At 40.6% G+C, this 17,067-nt stretch overlaps 1 protein-coding gene across 1 annotated transcript in view; it reads left to right on the plus strand.

Annotated features, from left to right (window-relative positions):
- The window catches only part of pdk3a (pyruvate dehydrogenase kinase, isozyme 3a), a 70,690-nt gene extending 58,865 nt beyond the window's left edge, over positions 1 to 11,825 (plus strand). Inside the window, exons 10-11 of the mRNA XM_043700759.2 lie at positions 5,853 to 5,966; positions 9,869 to 11,825. Coding sequence (XP_043556694.1) covers positions 5,853 to 5,966; positions 9,869 to 10,012 — 258 coding nt within the window. The 3' untranslated portion in view covers positions 10,013 to 11,825. The remainder of the gene's footprint in view (positions 1 to 5,852; positions 5,967 to 9,868) is intronic.
- The last annotated feature ends 5,242 nt before the right edge of the window (positions 11,826 to 17,067 follow it).

Here is a 17,067-nt window from a genome sequence, read left to right on the forward strand (position 1 = left end):
TGCAGTTTACTTTCTCTTCTCCTTCATGTACTTGTTTCCTTCAGCTCTTCAGTGACCCCAGAACTGTCCTGAATGACCTATTGGAATCTTGCAAAAAGCCCTTCCCGTTTTGCTGAGCATTAACTGTTTCCACCGAGCAGCACTTGAACCGAGTGTGCTCTGAGTGATTTGTTTCAGAGAATTCTGGCTTCAATGGTACAATTTGGTATACAGAAATAAAGGTAGCGTTGATATTTGAAAACCTTCCTTTCCCTCCTCCTCTGGCAGAATGAAATTTGATGTCCAAATGGGGTCACATGGGAAAAAATGTTGGTGAAGTATTTTCTTAAACAATAGTTATCCATAGAATCCCTACAGTGTGGAAACAGGCAGTTTTTCCTCATCAAGTCCACACTGGCTCTCCGAAAAGCAACTCACTCTCTTATCCTATTCCTTTCACCCTGTATTTCCTGTGACTAAACCCACCAGGCCTGCACATCCCTGAGGTACTACGGGCAATTTAGCATGGCCAATCCATTGAGCCTGCACACCTTTGGACTGTGGGAGGAAACTCATGCAGACAAAGGAAGAATGTGCAAACTCCACACTGACAGTTGTTCAAGGGTGGAATTGAACTCAGGTCCCCGGCACTGTGAGGCAACCGTGCTAACCACTGAGCCACTGTGTCTTCCCCTCCATTCATGAATTTAAATTAAAACCATCATTGCTGATTGCAAATACATCAACATTTTCAGCTTTCCATCAATTTCATAACAAAAAGCCTGGTTGTAGACCTTTCTGTTTCAGTCCTCCCTCCTATTCTATTTATTTATATAATTGGATATAATTTATCTCTTTGAGAGCCTATCATTTCATTCTTTAATCTGCTCAAGTGTCTTTGTAATGCATTTTAAAAGAATGACTGTCCTAAGTTTTGAGGATAATACCATGGAAAAATAACTGCTTGTTCCATAATGAGATTGAATGCCTCCTAGTTGTCATCATGCACCTCTTTAATACAGGTTTCTATGAGGACTTAGTGGTAAGCTTAGTAATATTACAACAGTTCAGCTAGAGATCATAAATCCAAAAGTATTTTGAGGCAAAAACAAGGGTTTCTCCTGGCTTCTATTCATAGGAATGGCTGGTTAAGTAAATTGAAGCTACTTCACATTACCTTTCCTTTTAACTGTTGTATCTAGAAACTTCAGGTGTTTAATTGCACCTTAAGCTAGGGCCTTATTCTTTGCTAGATTGTTATAAGTAACCAATTTCCAGGAATGGATTCATATTAGTAACTAACACACTCAGGAATTAAATATCTCTCCTTGCTGTTAAGGCAGAAAACCACCTCTATCATTCTGCTAACATGTATGTATTGTTGAAACGTTTTCATATGGAAGAAATTTGTTTAATCTGAAGAGCTTCAGCTTCTTATTTACAGTTGATTCACTGGTAGCTACATTTTGAGACCTAATATCATTTCTCTTCTGTAGAGAGAGAAACCATTAATATCTTGAACCAATGACCATTTCTTCAGAACTGGTCAGTGTTACATGTTATTGGCTTTGAACAGTCCCAGTGCAAGGAACTGGAGAGGAAAATAAAGAAAGAAGGTCTGATAAAAGGTCAAGATCAAATGGTGAAGGAGATGATGCTGACGCACACAGAATTTCCACCCTTGAGTGTAGTAAATCTTCCAAACTCTCTACTTGTGGAAGTTTGGGCATTGAGTATATTCCAGACAGGGATTAAATAGATTTATACATACTACATTGCGGTATTGGGGTAGCTTGGGAAAATAGCGTTGAGGCAATTGATCAGGCATGATCTAGAATAGTGGAGTAAGTATGAATCATAGAACCATAAAATCCCTACGGTGTGGAAGCAGGCCATGCGGCCTGTTGAGTCCACACAGAACCCCCGAAAAGCATGTCACCCAGACCCATTCTCCCCCCCCCCCCCCCCCCCCCCCCCCCCGCCATCCCTGTAACCCTGCATTTCCCATGACTAATCCACCAAGACTGCTTGGCAATTTAGCGTGGCCAATCCACCTAACCTACACATCTTTAGACTGTGGGAGGAAACCGGAGCACCCAGGTGACTGGATATCTGCCTGAGACATAATCTCTATTTCTCTGCCTATAGATGCTGCTGGGAATTTCTCACCACTTCTATCGTTTTAAAAGTTGAGCATGTGTACTGTTTTACTGTCCTGTTGGTTGGCGGTTCTGGGGCCGGGTTTCTGATCAGGATGAACTGTGTAAAGTCCAAAGAGTGTGAAGGGAACGTTTAATGGATTGTCAGGGGGTAGAGGGAGTGTGTCTCTGCTCCATGGGATATCAGGCAAAGAAGGCGATCTTGGGTCTGGGGAGGTCATGCTAGTGGTGTGTTCTGAACATCAAGGGTGAGTGTTTGGTTCTGGCAGTGTCAGATGGGATACATAGCAGATATAAGTAGTCAGGGAAGCTGGTTTTGGGGGATTGGTTTAATAGGTAGCTAGGACTTGGAGTAGATTTTTATTTCTGTAACCTTTCCTGGTCAAGCTTAAGTGCATTAGAACCCACTAAAGTTCCTGATTTTGGGCTTTTCAGGATTTTTCAGATGCAGAGGAAATGTCTATCAAACGTTTCAATTTTCCAGGCAATTCCCATTGTCTACTTTCTCTGGAATTGTGTGGTTCCAACTCACTATTCCAGTCTGTGCTGCTTCAATGTCATTGGAATATTTGAGCCACTGGCCGGTTACATGTTCCATGCTGTGGATTCCCACAATTTTCAAGCTGATCTTGGCATGCCATTTTCTTCAAAATCATTTATCATTACAGGCTTGTTCAATTCTTAACACTTGCCTCTCCATATCCAGGAAAGCGGTGTTAAAAGAGTTAGTAACCAGCAATAAACTAACTTGTTGATAAAGTTGTAAGATTTTGTCTAGAAGTTTAACCTTCCAGAAACAATTCATGTCTTGGGTATTTTGTGCGTAACAGTGAAGTATGTATTGGACTAAGAGTCATAGAGATGTACAGCCCGGAAAAAGACCTTCGGTCCAACTCGTCCATGCTGACCAGATATCCCAACCCAATCTAGTCCCACCTGCCAGCACCCGGCCCATATCCCTCCAAACCCTTCCTATTCATATTCCCATTCAAATGCCTTTTAAATGCTACAGTTGTACTAGCCTCCACCACTTCCTCTGGCAGCCCATTCCACACACGTACCACCTTGTGCATGAAAACGTTGCCCATTAGGTCTCTTTTATATCTTTACTCTCTCACCCTAAACCTATGCCCTCGAGTTCTGGACCCCCCCCCCCACCACCACCCTAGGGAAAAAATAGTTGTCTATTTATCCTATCCACGTGCCTCTTAATTTTATAAACCTCTGTAAGGTCACCACTCAGCCTCTGACATTCCAGGGATAACCGCCCTAGTCCCCAGGGTGGCACGGTGACTCAGTGGTTAACCCTGCTGCCTCAAAGCGCCAGGGACTCTGGTTCGATTCCAACTTTTGTTGACTGTGTGGAGTTTAAATGTTCTCCCTGTGTCTGCGTGGGTTTCCTCCAGGTGCTTCGGTCTCCTCCTACAATCCAAAGATGTGTGGGTCAGGTGAATTGGCCATGCTAAATTGCCCATAGTGCTCAGGGATGTGTAGATTAGATACATTAGTCAGGGGTAAATCTAGTGGAATGATTCTGGGGAGGTTACTCTTCAGAGTAGGAAGTGAGGTCTGCAGATGCTGGAGATCAGAGCTGAAAATGTGTTGCTGGAAAAGCGCAGCAGGTCAGGCAGCATCCAGGGAACAGGAGATTCATGAAGAAGGGCTTATGCCTGACCTACTGTACTCTTCAGAGTAGTTGGTGTGGACTTGTTGAGCCAAAAGGCCTGTTTCCATACTGTAGGGAATCTAATCTATTCAACCTTTTCCTATAGTTCAAATCCTCCAACCCTGGCAACATCCTTGTAAATGTTTTCTGAACCCTTTCAAGTTTCACAACATCCTTCCGATAGGGAGGAAACCAGAATTGCATGCAATATTCCAACAGTGGCCTAACCCATGTCCTGTACAGTCGCAACATAACCTCCCAACACCTGTACTCAATACTCTGACCGTTAAAGGAAAGCATACCAAACATAGTCTTCACTATCCTATCTACCTGCGATTCTACTTTCAAGGAGCTATGAACCTGTACTCCAAGGTCTCTTTGTTCAGCAGCAGTCCCGAGAACCTTACCACTAAATGTACATGTCCTGCTAAGATTTTCTTTCCCAAAATGCAACACCTTGCATTTATCTAAATTAAACTCCATCTCCCACTTCTCAGCCCATTGGCTTATCTGATCAAGATCCCGTTGTAATCAGAGGTAACCTTCTTTGCTGTCCACTACATCACCAATTTTGGTGTCATCTGCAAACTCACTAACTATAGATGTTAAGGTCACATCCAAATCATTTATGTAAATGACAAAAAGTAGTGGACCCAGCACCAATGCTTGTGGCACTCCACTAGTCACAGGCCTCCAGTCTGAAAAACCACCCTCCACCACCACCCTCTGTCTTCCACCCTCTGTCTTCCACCTTTGAACCAGTTCTGTATCAAAATGGCTAGTTCTCCCTGTACTCCATGAGATCTAACCTTGCTAACCAGTGTCCCACAGGGAATCTTGTTGCATGCCTTACTGAAGTCCATTTAGATCACATCCACCACTCTGCCCTCATCAATCCTCTTTGTTACTACTTCAAAAAAACTCACGTGAAACATGATATCCCACGCACAAAGCCATGTTGACTATCCGTAATTGGTCCTTGTCTTTCCAAATACTTGTACATCCTGTCCCTCAGGATTCTCTCCAACAAATTAAGCACCACTTGCTCACAGGTCTATAGTTCCCTGGCTTGTCCTTACCACTTTTCTTGAATAGTGGTACCACATTAGTCAACCTCCAGTCTTCTGGCACCTCACCTGTCACTATCGGTGATACAAATATCTCAGCAAGAGGCCCAGCAATCACTTCCCTCGCGTCCCAAAGAGTTCTAGGTTACACATGATCAGGTCCTGGGGAATTATCCATTTCAAGACACCCAGCACTTCCTCCTCTGTAATATGGACATTTTTCAAGATGTCACCATCTATTTCCCTACATTCTATATCTTCCATGACTTTTTCCACAGTAAACACTGATGCAAAATACTTATTTAGTGTCTCCCCCATCTCCTGCGGCCCCACACAACGACTGCCTTGCTGATCTTTGAGGGGCCCTTTTCTCTCCCTAATTACCCTTTTGTCCTTAATGTATTTGTAAAGTCCCTTTGAATTCTCCTTAATTCTATTTTCCAAAGCTATCTCATGTCCCCTTTTTGCCCTCCTGATTTCTCTCTTAAGTATACTCCTACTGCCTTTATGTATTCTAAGGATTCATTCGATCTATCCTTTCTACACCTGACACATGCTTCCTTTTTCTTAACTAAAACCTCAATTTCATTAGTCATCCAGCATCCTCTATACTTACCAGCCTTTCCTTTCACCCTAACAGAAATATAATGTCTCTGGACTCTCATTACCTCATTTCTGAAGGCTTCCCATTTTCCAGCCATCCCTTTACCTGCGAACATCTGCCCCCCCAATCAGCTTTTGAAAGTTCTTGCCTAATACCGTCAAAGTTGGCCTTTCTCCAATTTAAAACTTCAACCAGTTATAATAAGTGGTGATATTTTAAAATTTATCTTAAAAACATTTTCATGTAATTCATGCATACATCATTCTCTAAAATCGTTTTGTTATTTTGTCCAGGTATGTCATCTTTGTCTAATTTAAGTTTGACGCTTCTATGGTGCTGCTGTTCTGTAAAGTTGCTTTTAACACTTCTGCCTGCAGGCTGGATTTGGATATGGCTTGCCAATCTCCCGCCTATATGCTCGTTATTTTCAAGGGGATCTCAAATTGTACTCCATGGAAGGAGTAGGCACGGATGCAGTCATCTATCTGAAGGTATCTTACAACGCCAGTAATTTTTTCATTTTTTTTTAAATCAGTTGATGAAGGACACCAGAAGTCCATCGTTGCTTAGTTTTAAAGTTATTCACAAAATCAATCTTTACCAATCTATTGCTGCTAACTCTGCAATCCATCATTAGTGTCAATGAATGTCTATTTAATCAACTTGTTTGGACGTGTTATGATACACCTACGTGGCCATCACATCCTGAGGTGGGAATTTAAATCAGACCTTCTGACCCAGACTAGAGACTCTTCCCCTGCTCATCTAGATCCTTAAAGTGTGTCTCGACATTATTTTTAACTTTCAATCAACATTTGGACTTTGATGTTATATCTCCAGATGTAAAGCTGGACTTTCCGTGCCAGAGCAAGGACAACATGACTGCACCACAAGAACTTTATATTTTATTAAACAATACACAGTTTACAAAGCAATTGACATTAATACAGAGAAACAGCAATTTTACAAGAGAGAGAAATGGCAAAGCCAGGCCCCAAACCCTATCATTCAAACAGTTTTCAGGGAAATGAGGACAAACCCCAAATCCTGAAATTAAACCGCACAATCAGGAGTGAGACTCAAACCGTCAGTTCAAAGACAAACTGCAACTTAAATCAGCACCTGAGACCGCTCGGCCAGTCTGACACATAAAGTTGTAACAAGGTTTCCTTGGGTGAATCTGCAGAAGGATCATTATCGGATGGGGGTACGCCCGTTCTGTTTCACCTCGTCTCACGGGGCGTTTCAGGGCCAGCAGGAGCAGGCCCAGTAGCTGTGGTCCCTGCAAACCCCCCCCCACCCCCAGTTAGACGATACCTACGCCGCTAGGAGGATACTTCCGATTAAAAATCTCAGTTTGCTGAGTCCACTCCAAACGCCCGGGGGCAGGCAAGTTTTACTGTCCATCGCAGCAAAGGTCGACCCTTGGCGGGTTACGAACTCTGTGCCATCGTCTTGTCAGCAGTGCTGACCAGTCTGTGATAGACAAAGGGAGCCACACCAGGTCTGGTCCTAAAACATCACTTTATTTGGGTAATTATCCAGAGTGTTCCACCTGTGGATGCTTCACCTTAATTATACAATCATGACAAAGAATTTAGATATGGGATGTGACCAGTATTTTCTATATTCAGAATGCTTGCACCAAGTTCTTTGAGTTGTTCAGCCTGGAGTTTTACAAACTTTATTCTTGTAAGAAATTTATATTTGCCTTTCCCATTCTGGACAGTTCCTGTCTATGGAACCGTGTTTTGATGGAGTCAGTGCATTTAACAAAATACATTTGGATGCGAGCATAAGAGGTATAATTAGTAAGTTTGCAGATGACACCAAAATTGGAGGTGTAGTGGACAGCGAAGAGGGTTACATCAGATTGCAACAGGATCTGGACAGATGGGCCAATGGGCTGAGAAGTGGCAGATGGAGTTTAATTCGGGTAAATGCGAGGTGCTGCATTTTGGGAAAACAAATCTTAGCAGGACTTCTACACTTAATGGCCAGGTCCTAGGGAGTGTTGCTGAACAAAGAGATCTTGGAGTGCAGGTTCATAGCTGCAGGTGAAGTCGCAGGTAGATAGGATAGTGAAAAAGGTGTTTGGTATGCTTTCCTTTATTGGTCAGAGTATTGAGTACAGGAGTTGGGAGGTCATGTTGCGGCTGTACAGGACATTGGTTAGGCCACTGTTGGAATATTGCGTGCATTTCTGGTCTCCTTCCTATCGGAAAGATGTTGTGAAACTTGAAAGGGTTCAGAAAGGATTTACAAGGATGTTACCATGGTTGGAGGATCTGAGCTACAGGGAGAGGCTGAACAGGCTGGGGCTGTTTTCCCTGGAGCGTCGGAGGCTGTGGGGTGACCTTATAGAGGTTTACAAAATTATGAGGGGTGTGGACAGAATAAATAGGCAGTCTTTTACTTGGGGTCGGGGAGTCCAGAACTAGAGGGCATAGGTTTCGGGTGAGAGGGGAAAGATATAAAAGAGACCTAAGGGGCAATGTTTTCATGCAGAGGGTAGTACGTGTATGGAATGAGCTGCCAGAGGAAGCGGTGGAGGATGGTACATTTGCAACATTTAAGAGGTATTTGGATGAGTATATGAATAGGAAGGGTTTGGAGGGATATGGGCCGGGTGCTGGCAGGTTGGACTAGATTAGGTTGGGCTATCTGGTCAGCATGGACAGGTTGGGCTGAAGGGTCTGTTTCCATGCTATACATCTCTAAGACTCTATGACAAGGAGCAACTTGGGAGAGGAGGAATATTGAAAGGAAATAAAATTTGTTTTTGATTACTGTATTTTCTTTGAATCAAATCATATTCATTAATGCACAGCAACTTTCCTGCCATTGACACCAAATTTAATTTGGTGTCCTGTTTCATTCCTAAAGCAGTAACAGAGAATTGTTAACAATGAATGAATTTCTACTCTATTTGAAGTGCCTCCTGATTGCCACACATACTGCTTCCTCAGCATCTTGCTCCCTCACTCTCCAAGTGACTGTAATTCTTCCTTTCCCTGACCCTCAGACTTAAGCCTCTTCCTCCACCCCTCTTCATTAAGCCTCTGTCTTGTGACCTCCATTGTCTTGCATGCTTTGATCACATTGACTTGTGCCTGTCACCACTCACCTATCACCACTCCCAACCCTCTGATTTCAGGCAATTTACTTCATCCACCCGCTACTTAGCCCCCGGTACTTTGACTTGAGACAGCTGACTTACCAATCTTTCCAACCCCACCCAAAGCCAAGCCCCAGTTTTGTGACCTTGTACCGTCCACCTATTGCCAATTTCCCCGGACCCATAACCCTTCAACTTGAGATGACTAACTTCAACCATCCCCCACCACCCTCTGACTTTGTCTCTACTCATGCTTGACCTTCCCTCTTATAACCTCTTCTCCCCACAAGTCAAGCAACCTTCCAATTTGTGTCCTCCCTGACCTGCGTTGTCGCTCTACTTCCTTCTACCTGACTCATTCTTTCACTGCTTCCCTGTACTGAATTTGCTTTACTGTTCAAGATACAAATCTGATGCCCGTGTTCTGAGGCTACACAAGTGAGAATGCCATTAGTGCAGAAGTGCCAAGTCTGGGATTTTACAATCCATTTTTTTTTTAAGAAGTGCCCCTGCTTGCTGCTTTCCATTCTTCAGAATTCTTATTGTAAGTAAGGAGTCTGTCGATGAACAGCTAGAGGTAGGAGGATCGACTTCAACACTCATTTTTAAATGAAATTTACATTACAACAGCCCTTGCCACATGCTTCTGCACTATTAGGATGCAAGGGTACACCCCAAGAGCGATGAATGAACTTCAAAATATGATGAAGTTGAACATTATATTTGAAAGAGAAACTATGATTCTAGATTTAAATAAAATGGATTTCAATAGAATGAGACAATAAATCCACAGTAAATTGGATAAATCTGCTGATGGATAAAATAGTTGTGTGATCAAAAGGCATTTAATGGAATTTAGGACAAGTTTATTATCCTGAATGAGCTTTACTTGCCACAAAAGAAGCAAGGATAAGTAAAGTGGTAAGCGACAATGTTAAAGCAAAAGATTAAGCTCTTAAAACATGTAAAAAAGTAATAAAATTAATTTTTAGAATTCCTGAATAGAATTTGAGAACACTTGAAAGGGTTGATGTTTAGTTGTCTTTGCAAGCTAGATGGGTGAGGTTGCACATATGAAATTAAACAGCAGATCTACCATTATTTAACTGCAGGTTGGCAGAGGCCCAAGGGGCTAAATGGCCTGTTTTTGGTTTTCAAATTTTTGTATCATGTGAGAGTGCAATCACTGACCGAAGGCTAATTTCTTCTTTAAAAATGTACTGCATTGTTGTCTACTTACACATTTATTCTTCAAATATTTTTCTGTTCTTATAGGCTTTGTCAAGTGAGTCATTTGAGCGACTTCCTGTTTTTAACAAATCAGCTTGGCGGCATTACCAGACCACTCCAGAAGCAGATGATTGGAGCAATCCTAGCAGTGAACCAAGGGATGCTTCCAAGTACAAAGCCAACCGGTAGTCCTGCTCTAATCTCAACCTTGAAGACCAGTGTTCTGTGTACACCATATAAACTAAGCTATATATGTTTATAACCTTGGAACCATCAAGAACATGTGGCGAGTACATAATTCTTCTATTGATTATTGAAGCTTCTTTAGTAAGATGTGGAACACGTACAAGGTTAATGGAAAAAGCTTGTAATTCAAATGCGGTTTTGCACTTTAGACTGTACTAGCCTTTTTTCTAAAAAGTGTTACATGGATGTTTTAGCCTCTATAGTTCTATAATATTTTATTAAAATACTCAACTGCTGAGTGCTGAAGGAACCTCTGCAGCTGAACAATGATTCTATAGAGCAGCGCTTGAAATCAAGCTTTTTAAAATGGTCAGCATTATTTGTCAAAGGTATGTAGGAACGTCTGAGTTATTTTAATATACAAAAAGGTGTTGGGAATTTCATACAATTTTAAACAGCTTTATTTTTCTGGTCAACTGAGGGTTTGCTTTTAATCCTGTTAAAATCTGCTTAAATTTGACTCCCATTGTTCAAAATTAACAGTAAATTTGCAAAAATATAAGGACTCCACACATCTTCCACTATTAGGAAATAGGAAATCTTAAGACATGAGAAATCTAAAGAAATGTGAATCAGGATGGATTTCACTTTTTTTGGAACTAGTGCAAAATCTGGTCTAGATTGCGGTTCTGAATTTATTTTCACTGAAAGTTGCAAAAGGATTCTTAGTAATTGGTTTATTCAATGACAATCCACTTTCCAATGGGTGAAAGTTCAAGGGTGAAATTGCCCAGAGTAAAATTGGTCAGGCCTACTTGATAGCTTGGAGGAAGCTTTTGATTTGCATCATTCAAGACTGTTGCTATTAACAGTTCAAAAATAAAATGATCCTTTCTGAAATAATTTTCCTTAAATTAAAAATTTAGAGACTATTGGTTTTAGCAGGAGAGTATCAGATTGCTTATTTTGCACTCCACCAGGATATCAGTTTGATCAGCTAAAAGCAAATTTGGGGAGCATGTGTAAACTAGTGTTCAGTTCACGACTACAAGTTTTCCACTCTGCCACAGTTGAAAGTTATTCCCACGAGAGAATTTCTAGCAGATCAATGAGGTTGCATTTTCTAAAAGAAATGAGATTTGATGTAATAGATAAGAGAGATTGGGTGGACTGTGGGTGGAGAACAGTGTGTAAATCAGGTTAAAACCAATAGGACAAGATTTACCTCCTATTCTAGCTGATATAGGCTCAGATCATGTCTCTTCACCTTCCCCACAGTAAAGATGCACAATTCTTTTCTGTGGTTTGATGAATAATTGCCAAAGATCTACTTTTTGTCAGGGATCTCATGAAGAAGGACATCAGTTGGAATTTGTTCAGTCTCATTCTGTAGGAAATGAATATGTCAGCCCAGTCTGGATTGCAACCGGCTCGACTGTCAATTGCATGCTCACAAGTGCTGTGTTTTGAATGATTTATTTATATAGTATTCACCAGCTGAAAGAACAAAATGTCTCAACAAGATGTTAATCGCAGTTGGTGTGGGTGGGTGGTGTTCTTTTGTTTTGGCTAATAAAAGTATTTATTTCCCATTACAAATATTCTTGATGTTCATATGCTACTAGATTTGTAATGTGTCAGTAACAAAACAAAATCATATTTGTAAGTACTGATAGTTTCTTTCTTACTTTGCATTACTATTGCACTATTTTTAAGCTATTAAAACATATGTCATGAAGTGATAGTTATAAAGTGGATTATCTGTCAGAATACATAGGCACAATTGTTGATGCAAATAAACTTGGTCCCAACTGACCTTCAGCTTGGCCAAAATGTGTTAAGGAAGTGAAACTGACTACAAGCCAAAACTTCCATATTTTGGAAAAGGACTCGTCTAAGCCTTCCAATTCACAAAAGAGCTGTTCTTTTTGTCTCTTCACCATAGATGTTTGGAGTTGGATCATGTCAACACTGAAGGTATTCCTTGTGTATAAAGATGATTGGCATTTCAAAATACATGCAAGGCACTTGATTTGTGGATTTTCATAGAATGTAATCCTGAAAAGATTAATATAAATCTTGATCTTTTACAACAAAACCACAATGTGACTGACTTATTCACGATACAACAGGGGTTTTAATGTTTTCCAAAGTGACATCTTTACTGATAGTTGTTCTGTAATACAGAACAAGGATTACTGAAAAAGGATACATCTTGTTGAAACTGTTTATCTTGCACTCATCAAGACAAATCACAAGAAATACTGAAGTAAAAGGAAAACAACATTTGTGCTATATGAAATGAGTGTGCTGACTGGTTGGCATGTGGTATCTGATACATGCATTACTGTATAGACTGCTCCAGTTAATGATGATTGTCTGTTTACTATCAGCCTGTTTAAATTTTAAGCCATATTGCTGACTGAAACAGATGCACTGAATGTACATGTTATTTCTGTTTGCAAAGAATGGGGCACTGTATATCAATATATGTAGCTTCCAATGTGTCACACTCCAAATCCAACTGACAATCCTGAATTCGCTGTCAGCAATATCTCAAAGTTTGAGTGATGGATAAAGGCTAGCTGTTTGATGCTACTACTAACCACAAGTGGTGTTCGCCATTTACCAGATGCTGTCATCAAGGCAAAAAGGCACTGTGTCTATCTCACAAATGTGAATTGTGAATTTCAATGTAAGTCTAATGCTCACTGTGTAGGCTGTGCATCCTAAAGATGGATCATATTAAGCAACATATTCCTTAGGCTGTTCACAGCAACCAAGGTAGTGACTGTGCCCAGCCAGGTGAAAGTGAGTGCTGCAAATGCTGGAGATTAGAATCAAGACTGTGGTGCTGGAAAAGCACATCAGGTCAGGCAGCATCTGTGGAGCAGGAAAATCGATGTTTCGGGCAAAAGCCCTTCACCAGGAATGAGGCTGCGAGCCTCTGGGGTGGAGAGATAAATGGGAGGGTAGTGGGGCTGCAGAGAAGGTAGCTGAGAGTGCAATAGGTGAATGGAAGTGGGGGTAAAGTTGATAAGTCGGAGGGGAGGGTGGAACGGATAGGTGGGAAGGAAGATAGACAGATGGGATGGGTCATGAGGACAGTGCCGAGCTGAAGATTTTCCTGCTGCTCGGATGCTGCCTGACCTGCTGTGCTTTTCCAGCACCATACTCTTGACGGTGCCCAACCAGCCCACACTTGCAAAATACACAACTGTGTCCAACATGAGATGTGATTCTCCAGCTGGACAATGTTTGGTACGTCATCTCGAGTGTGCAGTGTTATTGTGTGGACAATCAAGTTATGATCGACAGCTGGATTTGCATTGTGACCCACTTTGAGCTAATGAAAGCTACCTACATTAACACTCAGGACCCTGTTCTTTGCAGGCAGAAAAAAAAATACAAACAAACCTCCTGTTACAAAGCAACAAAATAAATGACAGTCCAACTCCTTGAGAAATGAATCAGCCAATGCCCTGCCCAGTAAGGTGCCATCTGCCTTATTTCATGTTTTAAAAATCCTGACAGGTAACTTTCCCACGTGAGGAGTAATATACAATATATTTACTACTCAACCATAATGTAATAATGTACAAATTAAGGTATTTATCAAATCTCTGCTATCTTTTGCCAATATATCTCTGAAATGTTAAATAGTTTAATTGTTTCAATACATTTTTGGTGGCTATTTGGTGAAAAACGCATAGTTTGAGCAATAGCAAAGTTTTGACTGTCTACTTGGCCAGTATTTCTGATCATCACAAGTTGTGAGAGTGTAAAGTACATGGAATTGGAGTCACTTCATTTAAATTTCTGCTCCTAACTGACAAAGTCATTTGTGGTTTCAGAAAAATCTGCTATCTTATTTGGGGCAGGTCTTAATGTCTTAGTAATGTAGCACGTAAACAGCCCATTCTACATCATTATAGTTTTTTATTGTAATTGAGAGTTGTCAATCAGGAGAAATGTTCAAATGTGCTGCCAACTTAATACACTATAGCCCAATGTTCAGATACAGTTTTGTGTCTGTTATAGATAGATGCGAATTTCCCAGTCTTTGAGTTATCGCACTTATTTTGCATAAGCCTTTAATAAGGGAAAAAACACCTTCTAATGAAGGAATGTCAGCTTTTATGTGAATATTTGAAGACTGTTCCATCGACTAGTACATGATACATGGTATGTTAGGGTTTTCTTTTGTGGCAAATGAACTCCACCTCTGTGAGAGCCAGAACTTCAAAACAAATTATACTTTTGTTTTAATTCTACAGCCAACAACGAACATCTAATTAAGACATTGTAATTTAAGACAAGCTATATACCAGTGACTGTCCTGCCACTTGTTAAAATACTATTTTCAGACTTCAACTGTGCACCATATGCAGCTTAATGCTCTTGAACAGGATGTCCACAGATGACGACACATGTAACAAACGTTCATTATTTGACCCTGTGTATTTGGAGCTGGTAAGTGGTGGTGGAGAGTTATTCAGTTGGAGAAGTTCAACAGTTCTAACAGTGTTTTGCCTATCTCTACAGGTATTTCTACTAATGTAACTTTGAGGTGAGCATTCTGTTTTTAAGGATCTTTCAAATGAAAATCACAATTGAGTCCATATTCTACTACACTAATACTTTTAAAGGAGACAGTATTTTGTATATAAAAGAAACATTTTTAACATTCACTTTGAGGAATTTAAATATTTGCAGAGTATTCTAGTTGAATGTATGCAAATATTTGACTTCTGGAGAATTATGTTGAAAGACTTCTAAATTTGTTTAACAACATCAGAGGTTGCTAATGCATTCTCACATTTAAAATTGTAATTTGAGTCCAAGATGAGAATGGCACTTTTTAAAATGTCAGGTGCTTTCCTTGATGCAGCTCTCGCTTACCCTCCACTTCTTAATTAATAAATCTCATGAAAGTTCATTGTTGTTATGTGGTCCTGTTTTTCTCTGAACAAAAGTAGTTTTATGCATTTACAGCAATAATTTCAAGAATTTTTTTGCAAGGTTAACATTTAATTAGTTGAGGTGTTCATTGTCTACTACCAAACATTCCAGAATGATGTTTGCCAGTTTCCCATTTGAAATGTGATTTGTATGTACAATGAGCAGCACAATAAATACTTTGTGGTGTTTAAATAATAACACACTGAAAATGTTGTTCAGTACCTCTGAAGAAAGAAATTGATATTTCAGGTGGTTGATAACCCTTCATCAAGCTTAGTTGAGACCTTAGCCCACCATACATTTCATGTTCTATACTTTGGTATTACTATGAATTACTACTTAATATTTCTTCACAGTGAGATATTTAAGAAAATGCTTAGAAGTTGTAGCTTTCGGTAAAAGATTTTCAAATACAGGGTATGGAAATGTGACTTTTATCTAATAATGCTTGATAACAACTCCCTAATACTCAACACTTAGTGGTTATTATCACACTCATAATATTGGGCTGGATTTGGAGTCAGTTCGATTCCATAGTCAAGTTAAAGAATCCTCAGTAGTTCAGCAGCAGATTTGTTATTACCAAGTAAATCACATAGAAACAGAAACAGAAGTTGCTGAAAAAGCTCAGCAGGTCTCACAGCATCTGTGACAAGAAATCAAAGTTAATGTTTCAGGTCCAGTGACCCGTCCTGAGAACTGATGGTAGCTAGGAAGATGTCAATTTGTATGTAGAAGATGGAGTGGGGGGCAGGTAAAGATGAATTGATAGGCAGGGATAGAGCCCAAAGAGAGAGAAGAACAGTTGGACAGATAAAGGAGTCTATAACGATCTGGTTGGAAAGGTGAATAGCAATTAATGGAGCAGTCACCCAGACTGCGCTTTGTTTCCCCAGTGTAGAGGAGACCATATTGTGAGCAGCACAATGACTGGGTGACCGCTTCACAGAATATCTATATTCAACCTGCGAAAAAGACCCAAAGCTTCCTGTTGCCTGCCATTTTAACACACCACTCCGTACCCTGGCCAGTATCTCTGTTTCAGGCTTGCTGCAGTGCTCCAGCAAAGCTCAGCATGAGCTGGAAGAACAGCACCTCATTTTCCACTTGGGGACCCCACAGCCGTCTGGACTCAATATCAAGTTCAATAATTTTAAGGCCTAAACTCTCCCATGTCCTAGCTCCTTACTCCACACACCAGGTTTTGTTATCACATAGTCTGCCATTGCACACTACCTATTGTTAGCCAATAACAGTCTCCATTAACAACTATTCACCCTCCCAGCCAGATTGTTATCGACTCCTTTGCCTGTCCAACTATTCTTCTCTTTCTTTGGCCTCTATCCGTACCTATCATTTATTCCTTACCTCCTCCTCCCTCCCTATCTTCTGCATATAAAATAACAATTTCCTGGCTGCTATCAGTTCTGAGGAAAGGTCACCAGCCCCAAAACGTTAACTCTGATTTCTCTTCACAGCTGCTGCCAAGTCTGCCAAGCTTTTCCAGCAACTTCTGTTTCTGTTTTTGTTTCTGATTTACAGCATCAATAGTTCTTTCGGTTTTCAATCACAGAAATTTTCTTTCAGTCAGCAAACCAGGAATTTTTTACAGCTAAATCTCATTTAATCCTCAAATTCGATGCAGAAAAATAAATAGTTGAAGCATGCATATATTGTGACCAAGATAAATTTTAGACAGGCCAAGTGAGTGGGGAAAGAGGCAGATGGAGTGTTTGGGTCTGTTTGATCAGAATGGAACGTTTTCAAGTTCTTGATGTCAGGATAGAAGCATTGAGTTGGAAACAGGATGTTGGTGCTGATAGCATGCAGCAGCGAGCAAATTGGGTGGTTTTGTATTCGGTGAATACTTATTAAAGCAGGTAATGTGGTCTTCGTGGTTGAACATGAGTCAGTTGGAACTGTTTGTCATCACTAGGAAAGTTTATTGGAAGAGGGGACAAGAAGCTGAGCATTGTTGAAGATGTCAAGGATGACCAAGGGATGCTGATTGGAGGTCTAGAGTCACAGAACAAAACATGGTTGTGCTGGAAGAACATGTCCTGTCTAAACCTAAGCATTTGTATCCCTCTGCTCCC

Source organism: Chiloscyllium plagiosum, unplaced genomic scaffold (assembly GCF_037043375.1).
Source record: "Chiloscyllium plagiosum isolate Xiang-an unplaced genomic scaffold, Cpla_swu_hap1 HiC_scaffold_12, whole genome shotgun sequence".
Taxonomy (NCBI): domain Eukaryota; kingdom Metazoa; phylum Chordata; class Chondrichthyes; order Orectolobiformes; family Hemiscylliidae; genus Chiloscyllium; species Chiloscyllium plagiosum.